The 18,643-nt window shown below is 39.2% G+C and overlaps 1 protein-coding gene across 1 annotated transcript in view; it reads right to left on the reverse strand.

The window, feature by feature from the left end:
• Positions 1-17,601, reverse strand: part of NR6A1 (nuclear receptor subfamily 6 group A member 1) — a 119,007-nt gene extending 101,406 nt beyond the window's left edge. The window contains exon 1 of the mRNA XM_040324869.1: positions 17,306-17,601. Within this exon, the coding sequence (XP_040180803.1) occupies positions 17,306-17,321 (16 nt within the window). The 5' untranslated portion in view covers positions 17,322-17,601. The remainder of the gene's footprint in view (positions 1-17,305) is intronic.
• Positions 17,602-18,643: the final 1,042 nt, after the last annotated feature.

Consider the following 18,643-nt stretch of genomic DNA (forward strand, 5'->3'; position numbering starts at 1 on the left):
CCAAGGTTTTACTGTATAGCATAAGAGTTCTAGAAAACTAGAGTAAGGAAATTTGCTTCATAAAAAAAAAGCTTTTAAAACATCATCATGCTTCCCTCTCTTTTTTTTTTATAGTGAATATTTATAAATACATTGGACTTGTAAAGCAAATAACTTTAAAAGTGGCAAAATTATTATAGCTGTGGACAATCACGATTGTATTTGCAATGCAAGAAAAGGTCCTAGAAAGTAACCTTGGGTTACATTTTTAGATATTAACCAGTGAACTTAAAGAGGGGGTTCACCCTATAATTTTTTTTTTCTAGCATTAAATTAAGCATAGTAGCGCAAGCTACAGTATGCCTTTATTTTTATTTTTTTGCCCCGTACTCACTGTGTAATCCTATAGAGAAGATTCCGACTCCCTGCGGGGAATGGGCTTTCCTATCCAGAGGGAAGATGATTGACGGCCGGCTCTGGCGCGTCACGCTTCTCCGGAAATAGCCGAAATAGGACTTGGCTCTTCACGGCCCCTGCGCATAGTCTGTGCGCAGGCGCCGTATAGCGCCGTGAAGAGCCGAGACCTACTCCGGCTATCTTCGGGGAGCGTGACGTGCCATAGCCGGCCGTCAATCATCTTCCCTCTGGATAGGAACGCCCATTCCCCGCGGGGAACCGGAATCTTCACTATAGGATTACACAGTGAGTACGGGGCAAAAAATAAAGGCATACTGTAGCTTGCGCTACTATGCTTAATTTAATGCCAGAATGTTGTTATTGTGGGTGAACCACCGCTTTAAGTAAAGATGAGTTGCTGAGCTTAGAAACTGTAGGCTACTTAATAAACACAAAGTGAGGTCAAGTAAAGGTTAATAGTTAATCATGGATGGACTGTATACACAGGCTTGAATAACGTCAGCTCTTTCAGCTTCTGATGTCATTATGCATGTTTGTGGAAGCGGAGATGTAATTTGACGAGTTATTGGCGCTGTATCGTTACTGAAAAATGAAGTTTTTGTTACACTTTTAGGGTATTGATATACATTTTTACCGTATTATATTAGTATTTGTTGTATCTTTGCCGGCCATACATCTCACCCAATGGGAGGTCTAATGGGTGTGACCGGAGGACAGAAATCTGTCTGTCCAAAAGGGAATAATACCCATCTTCTTTGGGGAATGGTGCCAAGCTCTGTGTGATCCTGAGAACAAATCTTAACTGGGAGTTAAAAAGCCTGCGAGACCTTCATATTTCAGGGGGGTCACTGAATTTTAGCACTTTTTTTTATGTAGAGGGGAATCACTGGAGGCGACAAATTTATTCATCAAGTCGGTGGACAGGGCATTCATTCACAGGTTATCACATTTTATGGACTTTATGAATCTGAAAAGCACTTGCAAAAATGTGTGACACACAAAATAGAGTGTTCCATTGCTTTTTTTATGTTAATAAAGTTAGTTCACTTTTTACATGTATATATAATTGGAGCTTAAGATAACGAATGGTGGTACCTAATAATTGATAATATAGCTGAAATATTGTGTGAACTAAAGATTTGGTTCAAAAGCATGTACAATGTGTAACAGAAAAAAAAGTTTACATATTTTATGATCACACTGATTTTATTACTGATATAATTAAAAAATAAGTGATAAGCATAGGGGAAAAGTAAATATGTGAAGGACTATGGCAACAACATGTGGTGGTGACCAAAAGCAGGAGTTTATCTTTAGTCCAGCCTCTGCAGGCCAACTTCATTGCAGCACAAGTGCTAAAGCAAACACAGTTGCAGTGTGTGAAAATGACAGAGCTTACAACTCAACCTCATCTTGAACCCTGTAGAATTTTATGGCCTCCCCTCTGTAAACCCTCCCCCTCCACACATTAAAGGGGGCATTGTTTCAAAGGTCATAGTGGGGTTCCATCCATGTTCTCATACAATATATTTTTGCAGTGACATCACCAACACAAACTAGACATTCTTAAATGTTTCCAACACAGAGTTTAACCAAGCAATCGCTAAAGGTCATACAATCAATATGTGTCTTAATGCATTAAATAAAATTCTTAAAATGTCAACTGTCCATCACATTATGAGATATTATAAAATGTCAATCATAAAGAAATGTGTTACCACCTTCCTTTATTTTTAATTCCCAGCACAGAGAAATGTGCATTTAAAATGCATTCAGTTGACAGTGATGAAAATGATTTCATGATCATCAGACTCTCAATTATTAAAATTGAGCTAACTCAGTGAATTACAAAACAGATTTTTATCATTCATACATTTTCTCTTAACCCTTAACACTATCCAGATATTGATTAGTATGCTCAAACATATCACATGGCCAGATAATATGGAGTGGTTTATCCCCAGACCAAATAATATTTTCCAAGTCAAATATCCAATAAATATAAAACAGAAATAACGTAAATTAAAAGAATGCATCAAACATGATAAAAACAGTGATGCTTAATCAGAATTAAAGAGTTCGTAATATAATAATTTTTATCTACTAGAATGCTACAAACGGTTACAGATCTCAGTCAATCTAACCTCTACTTCTTCCCAAGCCTGTGATCAGCTGTGGCAGATTAGGGTCAAGTTGTGGCCATGCAGCAGTAGGTTGGAGGAGATTTTCATGTAACAATTTATAATACAGGAAATATTCGCTATGCGAATTAGACTATATGTAATTTACTTCAAAACAATATATTCTAAGACTTTAGAAAGGAATTTCTTAAAATTCTGTAGCACACAAACATCAGTGCAGACTTGCTGGAGGATAGTTATATGGAAATAGAATGTTAACTAAAGATCAATACTAGAGAGCATTTCAAAGAGAAGATCAGTGCCATACATGGGTAAAGATGTCCAGGCCAGACAATATATGCAAGTTAAGCGACATGTTCATGAACCACTTCAAAGTAGCTCAGGCCTCATGCTATACACAAGACATTTTTCAGCATGTTAACCATTAGTAAACAATACTTTTATTATGTTTAGGTTGCCTAAATATGCCAGTCAAATTGAGGATAAAAGTCAAAGCGTGGCAATAAGGCAATTCAAACAGGGAGGAGCAGATCTTTATGAAAATATGGAAAGAGATTTGTCTGCTTGTGGCCAACCTAGAAAACAAAATATATTTAAACTATCTACTTACATTATTATGGATAGGGGCAATTAAATAATTTAGTGTAGTAGGAAAATAATTTTGTACTTTTAACATGCTGAAGAAAAATAAAATAACGGTAGAGCTTCAGGAGGAGAATGTTAAAATAAATATATTGGAACTGGATGCCTATTCACACTTTTACATACATTTTTGGTAAGTCAATGCATGCTGTGTTGAGTATGCTTATTCAAACTCAAATGGTCCACCATCCATGGACCACAAAAAGTACCTACCTTATATTCTTCTCTAATGTGCCACAAGTGAAAGCACATAGTAATAATTTTATGTGTCACATGCACTAAAGGTTGGACAAGTTTATTTTTCCATGTAAGCTCAATTAGTTGGCATTAAAAATGAATGGCAACACGTTGAAATGTCCATATAATGCACATTGTTGTACCACGCATAAATGCGCAAGTAGAAGTGACCTCAAGCTGGCCATACACTATGCAAGTTTGCGAAATACACTATGTGAGAAGCCTTTTGACACCCACCCTGACATAATTATTTAAAAAAATCAAAGGAGCAAGGAGAAAAAAATTGTCCAAACATTGGCTACATTCAATCAGAGACAGGTACAAATATAACAGATATAGTGGGAGATCCATACACACTCGGAATATGTTCCAGCCCCTAGGCTGAACGAAAAAGAAAAAAAAAACAGTGCATGGTCAGCTTTATTACTCACCACTGTCACCTTGCATAGTCATGGGGGTAAAACTCCTACTTTTGTTCTAGTTTTGCAGTGTTGTGGCACCACCAGTCTATTTACAGAACTATGAAAGTGTGTTAATACACTAAAGGCCTTCCTTGTACTTTCCTCTGCCTCTACACTGCATGAATAACTCCCTCTATAGCTTCCAGTAACTAAAAACATGTTTTAAAGGGTCACTAAAGGAAAACAATTTTTTAGCTGAAATGACTGTTTACAGGGTATAGAGACATAATAGTTAACTGATTCCTTTTAAAAATGATTAAAAATAGATAAAAAACAATCATATAATGTACCTGCAGTTTAGTTTAGTTTTTGCTGTTGTTTCCTGGTTCTCTGATGTACAGAGCCAGAGAGCCAATAGAGGGCAGTGATGCTTTGTAAAACAAAACTGGATTGGTGCTGAGGGGTTTTAGACACACAGTAATCACACCTCCTTGATTAGTGACCACAGTGAGAAATCTCCCAGAAGTGTCCAGAACAGAGAGGAATTACAGCAACATCAAAGCAAAAACGAACAATGAGGACATGAAACCAGGACTGCAGTAAGGTAAAGGAAGCTATTTAGCCAAAAAAAAAAATTCCTTTAGTGACCCTTTAAAGCAGTAGTTTCCCCCTGCAAGGCCAAAGCCACAATATGCTAGTATGCATTGCATAACTACCGGCAGGGCTGGACTTACCATTGGGCTTGACTGGGCTCAAGCCCATGGGCCCCGCCCTTTAACAATAGTACTGGGAAATGCAATATATGTCCAGATGACTCAGAGAAACCCCCACTGTAAAGCAGGTCATACACAAGAGTTGCGACGATGATGCGGCGACGTGCGCGGCCCTGGCAGTTTAATGCTTCCACGCATGCGTCAAAGTCATTCGACGCATGCGAGGGATGGCGGCCGCTCGGACATGTACGGTAAGTCTGTACAGACGACCGAACATGTCCGACGGGCAGGATTCCAGCGGGCATGTTTCTAAACATGTTTAGAAACATTTGTCCGCTCGAAAACGGTCTGGCGGGCAAATGTACGCTGGAATCCTGTCCGCTCGGCTGTACAGAAGACCGAACATGTCTGCTGAAACTGGTCCGCGGACCAGTTTCAGCAGACATGTTCGGTCGTGTGTAAGGGGCCTTAGTGTTATTAGTGAGGAAAGTGATATTAGCTGATCCTCCTGCCCTTTAAAAATGTATTTTAATAAATTATTTTGCAATGCTATGCAGGAGGCTAAAGAGAACTAAAACAACATACATTAAAAACTTAAAACCCATCTGAGGGCCCTTGGAAGGTGGTGTTAATGCCCAGGAGGTGGGAAAGCTTATTTATCATGTGACATCTGCACTTAAAGGGTTTGTAAAGGAATTTTTTTTTTTATCTTAATAGCTTCCTTTACGTTAATGCAGTGCTGTTTTCATGTCCTCATTGTTCGTTTTTGCTCTCAAGTTGCTCCAATTCTTCTCTGATCTCCACACTTCCTGGTTGTCTGTTTCCTGATGACCACAGTACTGGGAGCTTTCTCTCTGTGGTCACTAATCAAGGAGGTGTGATTAAAACCCCACAGCACCAATCAGTTTCGTTTTCCAAACCATCACTGCCCTGTATTGGCTCTGTACATCACAGAAGCAGGAAACAACATGCAAAAACGAAACTAGAAACTGCAGGTACATTATATGATTGATTTTTATCTATTTTTAATCATTTTTAAAAAGGAATCAGTTAACTATTATGTCTATATACCCTGTAAACAGTCATTTCAGAAAAAAAGTGTTCTGGGAGCGCACTGTCCACACACAATCTCCTGCCAAAATGAATGAATATTTGCAGTGGGTAGGTGTAAACGCCCACTTTTATTGCCGAGACATATTTGTTACAGGGTCAGCAAGAGGTTAAATAACTCTGGGAAATATCTAGGCTGCCATTGCTCTTTTTCTGATAATGTTAGCTGCCTGGCTGTCAAGCTAATGTCTCATGTTCAATACCTACTGAGTCCCTGACCAAAAACAAGTAGAGGGGCATTCTGATATTTCTCTATTTGCAGCATGCCTTTCCCAAGACTGACAGAAATAAACTTAAGGCCACTTTCACACTTGTACGACTTGTCCCACAATTTGGGACTGAAAAGTAGCATGACAAGTCGTTCCCTATGATTTCCAATGACAGCCATTCATATTAGTACAACTTTAAGTCGTGACTACTTCAAAGTAGTTCCTGCACTACTTTGGTCCAACTTTGATGCAAGTTACACAGGCATTCCCTGAAATCGTTGCAAAATCACGTGACTTTGAAGTTACGGTAGTGTGAAAGGGGCATAAATTGTAACTAAAAGATTTTTTTTTTTTTAAGTTTTGGATAGAGTGGAGAGAGATTAGAACACCTACTAGGTTTTTATTGCGGTCTCTACCCCTGTGAGGGAGATTCACCCTCTATAATTGTCCTGTTTACCATGATCATTGAAAGTGAAAGTAAAAGAAAATCCCATATTTTGAGTTGTCCCCAGAAAAGTAATAGAGGGGACATTTTCCAATTGGGACACTAGTTGTGGTGACCTAGAAGTCCCCAAGGAATTCCCTCATTTCAAAGGGATTTTCTCTCACTTTCTGTTTGGCTACGGGACAGGAAGTGAAGGGAAATCTCTGTAATGGGACACAGATAATGAAAAAAAATTGAGACAGGGGTTATTACCCTCCCTTGCTCTATCCAAAAAAGTTTTGCCTATAAATTTCCTATAGACACAGTCAGGCAACTAGCATTCTTAGAAGAGGCTGGCAATATTACCCCACACATTTCATGCCTCAGTGAAATCCAGAAGGATAACTATCACCTGCAAAACTTGATGGTCCTCGCACACATGCCAGTTTTGTTTTTTGTTTTTTTGCCTGAAGAAGGGCTTTAATGGAACCTATGGTAAAAAATTGGAGGTTAACAGTGGTTAACACTGAGAACAATGTTGAGGGGGATAAAGTACATATTAGTAGCCATTTTTGCTCATTACACATTATAGAATTATTAAAATTTAGCAGAGGGCTGGCATTACAAGTAGCTTGAAAAAATTATAATTAACGTTGTGCACTTAGGTCAGAGGAATAGCAGAAACCCCCATTTAATAAATGGTATACAGATGGGCAAAACAGAGGTAGAAGTCTTGGGAATAGCTAAATAAGATCTATGGTCACTACATACACTTTCATTTTTATAACATCAGCATCGTAATAGCAATACCAAAAATAGATATTTTTAACAATGCAATATATCCCAGGATACCTTGCTGTCTGCTATTGATGCCTGAAACTCCTCATCTAAGCACCAATGTAGTTCAGAAGGCAGGCTCTGAATACTTTGACACAGCAGTACCCACTCACAGGAAATAGTGCAGGGGTTCTCCAAACTGCGGCCCGAGGGTGGCCCTTTGCTGCCTATATCATGGCCAATGGGGCACTATTTCTCCCACTGATATGAGGCACTATTCCTCCCACTGACAGCCAACAAGAGGGCAATAGTTCTTCCTCTGATACCAATGATGGAATACTATTCCTCCTACCTTCCAAGGGATCGCACTGCAGCGCTGTCTCCCAGAAGTGGGGAAGGGTATCTGTCAAAAACAAGTACCCGTTACCCCTCCCCCCAGAAAGGTGCCAAATGTGGCACTGGAGGTGGGAAGGAGACAGATAAGCAGAGGTTCCACTTTTGACTTCGCTTTAATAAGCTAAGCAACAAAACTCTATTGAGGCATCAAGCAGCAGCTGCAAAAGTGAACAAAATTTTAAGGTGTATAAAAAGAGATATAAAAGCATATGGTGATAAAAAGAGGCCTGCCATTGTATAAATAATTTGAAAGATTAATAATATAGGGCCAAATTGCAATGTCACATTGTGAAAAGGACATAGGATTTTTAAAGAGGGTTCACAGACAACTAAAATAAAAATGGATGGAAAATCTTTTATATAGTGAAATATTCAGAAAAGTTAGATTTGGTAAACATACTTTTTATTGCAAAGACTGTACAAAGGATAAAGGGGCATCAGTTTCAGTTAAAAAAGATTATCCCACTAGTTTAATAAAAGGTTTGTATAGTAGGCATGCTTAGACTGGGATTCTTTACTATATGAGGTTAGCAATAACAGAAATGAAATTTAAAAAAGGACTGAAGGATTTTCTTGCAACTTATAATATCGAAGTTTATCATTCCTATGGTCAAAGAGAAATATTTTGATCCAGGGAATTGTGCCTACGGGCTTTGGGCAGCTCAGATTTGGCAGAGACCGAACTTGATGCAGTCTGTCCTCTTTCCAAATGTAAGGACTGTAATGATGTAATAATAATAAAAAAAAAAAGTAGGCAAACTAAAAGACATAATTTTGTTGTTTGCTAATTGGATCAAGTGTGTAGATTACTTGAAGCCCACAGAGATTGTTTATTTAGTTTACGACTGCACACACCAACCAGGTATAATCACTATAGATGAACAGACCTCTCACCAACAATGATCAGTGCAATCTTATCCCTGACCTGGCTGATAAACTAAAGATTTGTTTGAAAAAAGTTAATTTTTACATTGGAAAGGGAATTATAGCAGAGAAAATATTTTTTTTTAGCAAACAACCATTGGTGGTGCAAGGAATTTAGTCAGGCAGAAAATCTCATCAAAATCTATGTGCAGCCTTAGCCAGCTTGCCCGATAAAGAACTATGGGAAGCCACAATATTTGGCAGTGTACTCACTTCTAGTATGAGATGTGTGCTCATACAAGTGTTTAACTGGTTAATTTCGTCATGGCCTTCTAATTTAGTGTTCTAAAAACATGATCACAGTTCTCTATAGAATTTTTGTTGGTAACATGCAAACAATATGTTCTTTGAAATATCATCTATCGCATATCTTGTATGTACATTAACTGCAGTAGAAGTCATACAAGCAATCCATAGCTTGTAAGCAGGGTGTTACACTCACCATAGATATCAAATTGCTAGTTTATTGTGTAGACAAGAAGGGGTGCAGTCAGACACCTCCAACACCAGTTTTTTTAGGTAAACAGTACAGTACAGTGTGAGTGAGTAACTAATATAGTGATAACAAATGCAAACTAAATCGCCTCAAGGCGGCAAAACTTTTTTTTTTTTCATTTTGAACTGAACACTTTTTCAAGTGAGGGTTATAAGCCCAGTGTTTTTTGCAATCTGTTTGAAGATTGTGGAGAATTCACTTAATTTTCTGATTGGTTTCCATGCACATCTGCAAATGATTTTGCATGCTCCAGTTTTAGTAAATCAAACCCTTTATGTGCACAGAGGACGTCATATCATGTCACAAATATGTTACAAAAGTATTTTTTTCTAAAAATCAATTAGCTGAAATTGCTGTTCATGTCGGAGAGTATCCACAAACACATCAAATCAAAATGACTCAAATGTTAATACAATTGTCTATGAATGCACTAAAATCAAAAATACTAAATTACTGCAAAGTAGTACCGGTAATAACCTGACTTAATGCAAAGTAACAGCAGTTGTATAAATATAACTGTCAGGTGTGGCAATCTTAAAGGCAAATTAAGCCCACGTTCAGACTGAGGGCCGGTTTGAAGTTGTACGAGTTCAGCTGAACTCACACTATTTCAAACCGGCATTTCAGTCCAACTTTGGGGGCGATTTGGAAGACGTCTGTACAGGTTCATGCACAGATGTCTATTTAAATTGCCCCCGAAGTCACCAGAAGTAGTGCAGGAACTACTTTGGGAATCTGTGCTGAGCGGCCTGCACCACAAAGTCGGTATCACGTTGCCGGAAATAGGCAGCGATTTGACATGTCAAAACGGCCCGATGTGACATGGGCTAAACCATATTTATTTATAGCTGGCAGCATGCAAGAGAATCAGTGTGCTGCTCTCACATTCAAGAAGCGGTGTGGCATACTCCCCTGAACACTGCTTCAACCAAGAGCACTGTTCAGGGGGAGAGAGCACTGTAGATAAGAGCAGTGTGCAGATGGAATCCAACCGCAATTTTGTGTGTGAGAGCAGTAGTCTGACTCTTTTACATACTACCAGTACAGTAAATATTAATGATTGCTGAAGCACCTAGCAGCTAAAATAAAGACAAGCATATTTATTGCTTTATATGCAGCCTGACTTCTGACTGTATTACAGTAATATGTGAAGGAGGTCAAACTCAGTTTTAAGTTTAACTTCCATGCATTTTGGACATTTCTCTATTGTGCTATGATGATAAAGCTAAAATTGGCTAACATAAATCATCAAATTTTCTTATATTGTCTTTACACTTGTAGATTTTATTTCACTCAGCCTGCAGGCTGAACAAAATATATCTATAAATTCCACCATTCATGCCAACACTGTGACAAATCCCCCAATACGGCCACCGACTGCCAGAATACCCAACCAGTGGCTGCTTCTGCTTGGATGCGGGCACTGTTTGGTGGACAAATTTCCGATAGGCTTCTTTTGCCAAAAGTGGTGCCAACAATTGATTTCTGTCGAACAAAGCGATGCCAGCAGGGCTATACACTGCTCGAATTTCAGCCGAGCCAGTGAAATTCAAACAGTGTATGGCCAGCTTTATCTGATATATGATTTACAGTTGATATTCAGGTCAGATAAAGTGTTAAAACAAGTCTACTCTTTCCAAATGAAGAATCAGAAGTCCTTTTATAAGAACGCTTTTATAGATGTTTTTAACACTGCAATTATTACAATACATCATAGCACTATAGAACATATGACCATATATGGTAAGCTTTACTATACAATGCAACTTCATTGGGCTGATATAGATGAGCAGCTTAGACAGGCAACTACGGTACTACATCTGAACACCTTCAAATCAATCAATTAGCTTTACCAGACCTTTACGCTGTACATGTATAGTAAAGGGATCTTTACAAAAACAGTTTGAGGAGGCATTGCGACATGCCAAAAATATGGTAACTTTGCATATGGAATAGGCTACCCTACAATCCCTAAAATATGCAGAAAACGCACGTGATACTAAAAGCGATCAAATGGTTTGACCCAAAATAAGACATTACAGGTAGTGTTACAATTTTAGGCTTCAAAAGATTGCAGTGTTCTTCAGTGCTAAAAAAAACAACAGAACTGGATCTCTACCAGTCTGAAAACGGTGGTTACTGGAAAAATAGTCAAATAGCCTGATCTGATTTCTGACCCTTCTGCTGGTAACCCTGGAAAATGATTACACTCAATTAAAAGGTAAACACAAAAGGCTGAAGGGGTCTTGTCACTTATTGATCCCTTACAGATGCTGAAATCCACCTCCCCCAACAGACACATATTGTGAAACCACCCACCCCCTCAGCAGTGTGGACTTCCTGCACAGTAACCCTTGTGCTGAAAGATTGGATTTTGCTGAATTTGGCTGACCCCTCCCATCAGATGAAGCCATCAAGTGATGCATAACTGAAAAAAAGAACAGAAAAAAAGGAACTCATCCAATAATTGATTTTCCAGGATCCTTTTTACACAAGGCTACCCAGGGTGTCCTGAATATTTGGCATTAGACTACACATCCACCACAAAGTTAACAGTGCATTTAGTTGAGTATAGAAAGCACAACAGGGATAAGCCTGAATACAAACAAAGTACAATGTCATGGGGATTTGAGTTTCGGACAAATAATACCATTGTCACACGGAATAGCTGACAAGTAGTTAATAAAGTTAGTCAAAGAATAGCCAAGCAGTGACAGATTTTTTTCTAGTGATTTCATGAATTTAGGCATAATTGTTATAAATGTGTAGTTTGGGTCAAAACAGAGAAACTAGCACCTAGAGTGCTTACTTGAGTAATTGGTCTTCAAGCACGCTGAGACCAATTATTCAAAAAATTTGTCTCTCTAACAAAAGAGAAAACAGTATTTCCCCAAACACGTCACAACACCATTTTGGGTGGTGAAATATTTGGTTCTTTGCACTTTAATTTAAAGTTGGTGTGCCTTTGGTTGGCCAAAAAACACACATTTGAAGCAGCTTTAGCTTGTACCTCCATCCAGTATATAAATGCAGATGTGAGGAACCATATACAGTTCTTAATGTAAAACAAAAATACGTTTTAGGTGCATTTTCCTATATCTTACTTACGATCTGTTTTTATGTGCACTTTCATCTACACGCATTTAATACAGTTTATCGCTGATTAAAATATAAAAAATATATATATATATATATAATAAAATGTGTTAAAACAAACCTTGTTGATATTTATGTACTGTCCATGGTTGTTTTTTTTATTTGCACTCTAACATTTATTTTCTCAGGACAAACTTTTGGGTTGTGTATATCCTTCTAAAGTCTAGCAGTACTCAAGTACTGCCTAGAACTTAGAAGTGGGAAATACACCCTGAAAGCTCATTTTGAAAATGTAACGTTAACTGCAAAAAAAAAAAAGAAAAAAGTCAGTGGATTGACATTAGAGGTGGCAATATTTGTAAACTTGTAAAAATCTGAAATTTAAAAATTGTATTGTAAGCATGCCATCTTTAAATTAGAAAGATACTTCTGTCTGTAGCTGAAAAAACAACATTGGGTAGACCTAAATATCAAATTCCATTCACCCAATATGGCCAGTTTTGGCAATCGGCATTATGTCTACCTTCAGAACTTGGGGTATCTGAAAAGGGAATAGATACAGTAGGTATGCTCCGAGAATAAGTGTAAATGCATATAAAAAATAATAGTAATATTGCCTAGATTTACTCGTCGTCTCTTTAATGTTTAATTTAACTACAAACGTGAAGCGTAAAAGTGTAATGAAGCCAATTTACTTAAGAAGTTAAGAATCTTCACCCAAAAATTGTGTGACTATTCACTTCAATTACACGATTATGTGAAAAAGGGCAGCATAGTGGCTATCACTTCCACCTAGCAGCAAGCACTAGGGTTGCTAGTTCGAATACCAACCATGACACTACCTGCCTGGAGTTTGCATGTTCTCCCTGTGCCTACATAGGTTTCCTCTGGGTACTTAATTTTTGTCCCACACTCCAAAAACATGCTGGTAGGTTAATTGTATCCTGTCCAAATTTTGCCCTTGTATGTATGCGAGTTGAGGACCTTAGAATATAAGCTCCTACAATATATATGTGAAGTGCTGCATAAATTGACAGCGATATACAAGTACCTGTAAAAAATGTATATATAAAAATATCTGCACATGATTGGCTATTCAAAGTGAACAGGAATTTTCTTTTCACGCAACTGGATATTCACACAATATTTTGAGCAAATACTCAACTTCTTTAGTAAATCAACCTCAGTGTTTGAAAAATTTGCAATATATTGTGATTGGCTATTAATGGCATCACTAAAGCCAAGATGGCAGTCTCGGAATGCCTGCTTCTCCTCTACCTCTCACAAGCATTCCGAGACCTGCAGGAGGAAGATGGAGAGAATGATTGTTCTATATGCAGCAGCCCCCACTGCTCCTTTTATCCAGGTTACAGGGGGGCTGTACTCACCGTTTTTGTCATCCTGTGCAGTACAAGGCGGGCATTTTCCGCCGGGCACTGTGGGACCTTTCTCGACAGGACACAGCAGCTCTAGCTCCTCCCCATTCTTAGTTACGCCCCCGGCACCGACCGATGACCAATACGGGTGGCCGTATCATAGGTGTCTCATCTAGCTCCTCCCCCTTTGGTTCCGTCCTCCCGGCGACAATGGCCGAGTTTAGCTGACAGCCGGGCAGGCGGAGAGGCTAGCTGAGTGACGCGGGCTTAAAGAGCAGCCCAGCTCTCTTGGGCCCTGCGAGGACTTGCAGCCTGGTGGCCCTAGCGGCCGCGGCCCACCGGGCATGTGCCCGGTTTGCCCTATGGCCAATCCGGGCCTGGTCCTGTATAATAATAATAATTCAAACCATTCCATCTGCATTGAAATTAAACAGACAGGATTTAAGTCTCAGAAAGCTCAGGCCTCCATACTGATACAGTGATTATTAGGTTAATTAGTATTATTAATCAGGGAGAGAGTTGGGTGACTGACAGGTGGAATCACCATCACCTCCCCCTTTCTTCTAGAAGAAGGTCCTGGAAGGAGAGGAGGAGAGGTGGAGCTGCCTGAGGTATCTAGGGAGCCTTGACCAATCCCCAATGTGGATTGGCAGGCCTCCTTAAATACCTGTGGTCAGCCCAGCTGGGGAGGAGTTGTCGGGTGGAAGAGCTGGAGTGAGAGGGTGTGGAGGCTGTCGGGCCCACGGAGAGCACCCCGGTCTGTGGTGGGGGTGACCCCGGGCTGGGGGGCAGCGGGAGAGAACACTTTAAGAGTCAGCAAGGAGGGCTGGTGAGTGAGCACAGTCGGGAGGACTGGGGAGGCACGCCTGAGAGAACTGGGAGATTGCAGTTTGAGAGATGCCTGCAGAACCAGTGGAGCAAGGACTGTAGAGAAGGGCAGTGAAAAGTTTTTTTTGCAGCCAAGCTGGATGGCAGGGCCTGAAGAGAGCCATCTGGGAGTGGTAGCTGAGCAGAGGATAGCTATCACCTGAACTATTCTACACCACAGGGGCCAGGGGGCCCTGCCCGCAAAAGGCAGTTCAGCGAGGCCTGGCAGAAGTAGCGTCCGGCCTACCCATGCGGTGCTAGCTGGTCCGAGTAGTAATAGTCTTAAGCAAGGGAAGTGCTGGTGAAGGAACAGTTTGCAGCAAGTGAAGTGCTGGAGAGAAGATTGAGGTATATGTGTACATAGTAGTCCCAATTGATGATCTACAATTCACAATTGTTTGTTCTGAAATCTTGGGCATCCCATAATACCCCAATACTCATCCAAGTTTAATCTCCTCAATAAAACAAAACAAGCTATACTGGTCTGTGTTACTGAGTGACTGTAAGATGGACGTTGAGCTGGGCAGGGTGACGGGTGAACCACAACTTTCAGCAACCCCTACGGGGACATGGCTACATTAGGAAGATATTTTAAAACCAAGTTCCAGCTGGCTGGACCCAGGTTTATTAAAGCGGAGTTCCAACCACAATTAGCATTTTTTAAATGTATGTCCTTTCATCCTGCGTTTTTCTAATATAAATCTGGTCACTTACTATTTTACAATCCGCCGCCGATCCGCATAGATATTCAAAAAAGATCGTTTATAAAACTATGTCTACACCGTTGTCATTTTGCTTGTGGGCATTGTGAAGCATACAAGCACTTACTTCCTGGAATTTTTGGATGGGGAGTGATAATTGGACAGCGCACTGCATCCTGGGAAATGATGACAAACATTTCCCAGGAGCATTAGAGGGAGATGATGTCAGAATCGTACGTGATTTCAAAGGCAGATTTTGTGGGACTGCATAGCAACAGGCATTTCCAGATGAGTAAAAAACATTTTTTTTTTTTTTTTTTTACTTTTTTAGGTCTAATGAGCACAATAATGAAAAAATATTTTGGGATGGAAACTCCACTTTAAGCAGTCAGCAGCTACAAAAAGTGTAGCTGCTGACTTTTAATAAACACACACTCACCTGTCCCATGGGCCAGCGATGCTGCCGCCCGAAGCCTCCATTCTCTCCCCCGCCACTCCCCAGCATTGGAAGTGTGGGCCCCCGACTGACAGCTTGTGGCTTCACAGCCGGGTCCGAGTAGCACTGTGCATCCTGAATGGTTGGGCAATCATCTGGGACCCATGACGTGTCCCAGATGATTGCAGGGAGGGGGAGAGGAGGAGTTGCCCAGGTGGCGTGGGCAGAAGCGGGAGCCGATTACCTGTCAAAACTAGGTACCCACCTCCACCCCCCCAAAAAAATGACATGCGTCAGAATACCTTAAAGCAGGAGTTCAACTTTTGAGTGGAATTCCGCTTCACGTACTTCTATTGAATCAACAATGAACAATGTCAACCATACAACTAGAGATTGCAGTATAACAACACATGGGAACTTTGGGTCTCAACTTAAAGTAAATTTCTCTAGATAACAATACAGACGCATAGATAACATTTACAAATGTGTGTATATATATATATATATATATATATATATATATATATTTATTAAACCACACACATACTCCAAATTGCATATATATGCTTATATAAACACAAACATGGAGACCATGGCATTGTCTAAACACAAATCTCTCATTAAAGACGGCTTTCATTCACAGCTGTTTGTAAATCCTGACACCCTTGTGCTCAGCTGTCGCAAACTAATGTGACATAGGAACACCCTCCCCCGTGCATGAATACAATATTACCACTTAAGTGATGCCATATTCTGAAGTACATGCACAACTTCTGCTCCTTTCTACACAGGATCCATTAAAAAACAATAGACCTTCAAGTCATAATAAGAGATACCATTTCTAAAAATTGTACAGTAAATAAGAATCAATAGTAAATAAAATTATATATATTTCCATCTCTCTCTATATCTATATATATAAAAATATATAGAGAGTATGTCTATCTATAGATTATATATATACATACATACACAGATATATATATATATATATATATATATATATATATAGATAGATAGATAGATAGATAGATAGATAGATAGATAGATAGATAGATATATATATATATATATATATATATATATATATATATATATATATATATCCAATCACACACACACACTCTGTATTCAGATGAAAACAACATTTACAGAAACGCTACAGCTTTGACCCGGATGTGGTGGTAACCTCAAGCTCACCCTATTGACCAGTACTTGTCAGGGGTGGCGCAACACATTCCTGACCCATATGAGCTAATAAGGTTTAACTTTACAAAATTTCCTCCCTCAGTTGCGAAACTGAAAGCAGTACTCTTGTCCATGTGATCTGTAATTGTAATGTTGCTTACTACTGCAATGTTGACCCGCCTCCACTTACTATCAATAATAAATTAAAAGGATTTGCAGTTTTTTAACTATTAAGTCACAATATAGGATGTATAGCATGGAATAAAAAATTAGTTCATGGTTACTACTGTTTTCCTACATTTGTATGAGCAATTTAAAATTACCCCAATTGAATGTCTTCATCAAAAAAATACAACTAAATAACAGTATTTTAGGTAAAATTAAACAAATTTTAGCACAAATGGATATATATATATATATATATATATATATATATATACACACACACACATACATACATACATACATACATACATACATATATATATATATTAGTCATTTTAAAATAACATTTCAAAATGTATGTTTTTAACTTTTAACTTTTTTTTAAATTGCTTCTCAAATACGGTTTTAAATAAAATAAATAAATCAAAATGTAAAATGGTAACAAAATGCTTAAATAGGCAAATAACACACACACACATATACAAACTGTCTGCCTGTGTTTATAGATAAGGACATTCCAGAGAAAACTAGTTAAATCCACCAGGCATCAACCTTTCCCTGATTAGCCACAATGGCTTCTACACCCTGATGTACAATATGGAGTACATACCTTCCCATGTGTCCATCTCATGCCTGTACGACTGAGCTTGGTTGCTGCCATGGAGCTGAGAATATTACAATGAAACCAGCAGCATGATGGGCACTCTCCTGTTGCTTGAATTGCCTATTCTGACTATGAGGACTGGAAAGGACAGGGACCCTTCCTCTCTTAGGTCAGTTTACGAGCTGGTCATGTGATTACACAGTTCAAGCCCTAAGGTCAGCCCTAGCCTGGGGAGGGAGGGGGGTTTATTGCCTTGTGGTTATCTAAGTGGAACTGATCGCCCTCATTCTCTCTAAATTACAACAGTTCATGGTCGAGAACCAAATAGCCCCCCAAATAAAAAAATAAGCACACATGTTGCAGATAATATGGAATATGGGAAAACCTTTTGTACAAAAAACAGTATATATAAGGAAAGGCAGAGTACATCGGCTTGTACAAAGGTCACCATTGTAATAATGTGACATTTTGCTCAGTAATCGTTTTTAGCCAAAATATATTTGATCAGTACAAAAATGCACTGGAAGTTGAGAGCACAGAGAAATATATAATTATATTCGACTCACACAAGTATCCCCCCTCAGGTCTCAGGTACTTGCGGGTAGATTCAAGAATTTTTAGCTAATTATTCACAAGCTCCAGGGGTTGTAGTCATTAACATATGAGTTTACTGGACATTATCATTAATGACTCTTATTAAGTAACCTCCTGTAATAAATGGTGGATTTTTGGGAGGGCGAAGAGACATCCCCTGGCACAGTTACTTGATTTGTGCAATGTGTTACCTTCCATATTAAGAAAATCTTTGTGGAAAGCAGGAAATGCCAAGCAAGGAGGATCATTGCAAGCTTACAATCAGTGTACAGTTGAGAAAATAGGCAGATTGGATACTTATGCTGATGAGCTCTGAGCTCACAGATAAGAAGCTTTTAGCATTTACATGGAAAGAACTCTGCTGGGGGCTAAGGAGGGTCTTGAGATCAAGGGATTGCTTCCAAAAAAGTCCCTGCAAAAAAGAGTTTGCTGGATTAAACCATGTATACAGTATATGCCTTCTCTTCCAAACCATTCAGTCATAAAAAAACATAATTCGAAATATTGGGAAAACACCACCTAATGCCACGTACACACGATCAGTCCATACGATGATAACGGACCGATTTCATTGGTTAACCGATGAAGCTGACTGATGGTCCGCGCGCCTACACACCATTGGTTAAAAAAACGATCGTGTCAGAACGCGGTGGCGTAAAACACAACGGCGTGCTGAAAAAAAACGAAGTTCAATGCTTCCAAGCATGCGTCGACTTGATTCTGAGCATGCATGGATTTTTAACGGATGGT

The sequence above is a fragment of the Rana temporaria genome, chromosome 9 (genome assembly GCF_905171775.1).
Source record: "Rana temporaria chromosome 9, aRanTem1.1, whole genome shotgun sequence".
Classification (NCBI taxonomy): Eukaryota; Metazoa; Chordata; class Amphibia; order Anura; family Ranidae; genus Rana; species Rana temporaria.